The sequence below is a fragment of the Frankliniella occidentalis genome, unplaced genomic scaffold (genome assembly GCF_000697945.3).
Source record: "Frankliniella occidentalis isolate FOCC.00 unplaced genomic scaffold, Focc_3.1 Scaffold2639, whole genome shotgun sequence".
Classification (NCBI taxonomy): Eukaryota; Metazoa; Arthropoda; class Insecta; order Thysanoptera; family Thripidae; genus Frankliniella; species Frankliniella occidentalis.
This window is the reverse complement of record NW_026269719.1, coordinates 6,277-7,223: the sequence shown is the minus strand read 5'-3', so window position 1 is coordinate 7,223 and position 947 is coordinate 6,277. Positions and strand designations below refer to the sequence as shown.

Here is a 947-nt window from a genome sequence, read left to right as displayed (position 1 = left end):
CAGTTCATCAACATCGTCGTCAACCTTCTGGACGCCCTCAAGACCTCCTTCAGCCACCGCGCCATCGCCGCCCGCTCAATTGGGAAGAAGGACTCAGTGTCGGACGCAGCTGTCGCCGGCATCAGCGTGCTCAAGGTGAGACTCAGTCGCGCTGCGGGACCGCCTGCGAACCTCCGGGTAGGCAACTCTTCTGGCTCCTGTCACCGGCGTTGGGCGGGTGGCCCACCCCCACAGGCGGCTGGCTGGAGGCGTGATATGGAGAGCTCGCACAAGATCAGTGAAGATAGGGAGGGGGTGGGGTGGCGGGGGTTGGTGTGAACAGCGCGGCGTGTTCTGCGAGCTCTCTAATGACCCTCCCGGCTCATAGCGTCGTCCGTTCTCATCACGTGGCTCTAACGATTCTCCCCCCGTTTCCCGCAGGGCTACGTGAGGACCTACAAGACTAGCGACGACAACTGCATGCAGAAGTTCCTGTGCGAGGCCAACAGGGAGTGCGCCGCCGACCAGCAGGGCTCGAGCGCCATCTACTGCCAGCTGGGATCGTAAGTAACGGCCGGTAACGGCGGCCCACTCCCGCGAGTGTTGACGGTACGGCCGAGGGGGTATTCACTACAAGAAAACTTGCACAGAGTACTCGGTATTACACTGAATTACATAGTATTACTGGGTATTACACCGGTATTAAAAGCAAAATTCGGCCATTTTGTAGCATATTTTGTAATTTCTCCATATTACATTACACGTAATACCTCGTAATACTCAGGTGAGGTGTACAGGGTATTACGAGAGTGAATACCCCCTCGGGTACGGCAGGTGGTGAGTGGTGAGTGTGACCCCTAAAATCGTCTCTCTGCCCGCAGGTACGCCGCCAGCTTCTTCCTGCAGAGGTCCACGGCCACGCCATTCGACATGTACTACGAGGCCGGGCGCCGGGGCAGAAGCCAGGC

The 947-nt window shown here is 58.2% G+C and overlaps 1 protein-coding gene across 1 annotated transcript in view; it reads left to right on the top strand.

Annotated features, from left to right (window-relative positions):
• Window positions 1–3: 3 nt before the first annotated feature.
• Window positions 4–947, top strand: part of LOC127751979 (uncharacterized) — a gene marked incomplete at both ends in the record, with an annotated part of 7,212 nt that continues 6,268 nt past the window's right edge. The window contains 3 exons of the mRNA XM_052276359.1: window positions 4–135; window positions 421–542; window positions 861–945. Of these exons, the coding sequence (XP_052132319.1) occupies window positions 4–135; window positions 421–542; window positions 861–945 (339 nt within the window). The remainder of the gene's footprint in view (window positions 136–420; window positions 543–860; window positions 946–947) is intronic.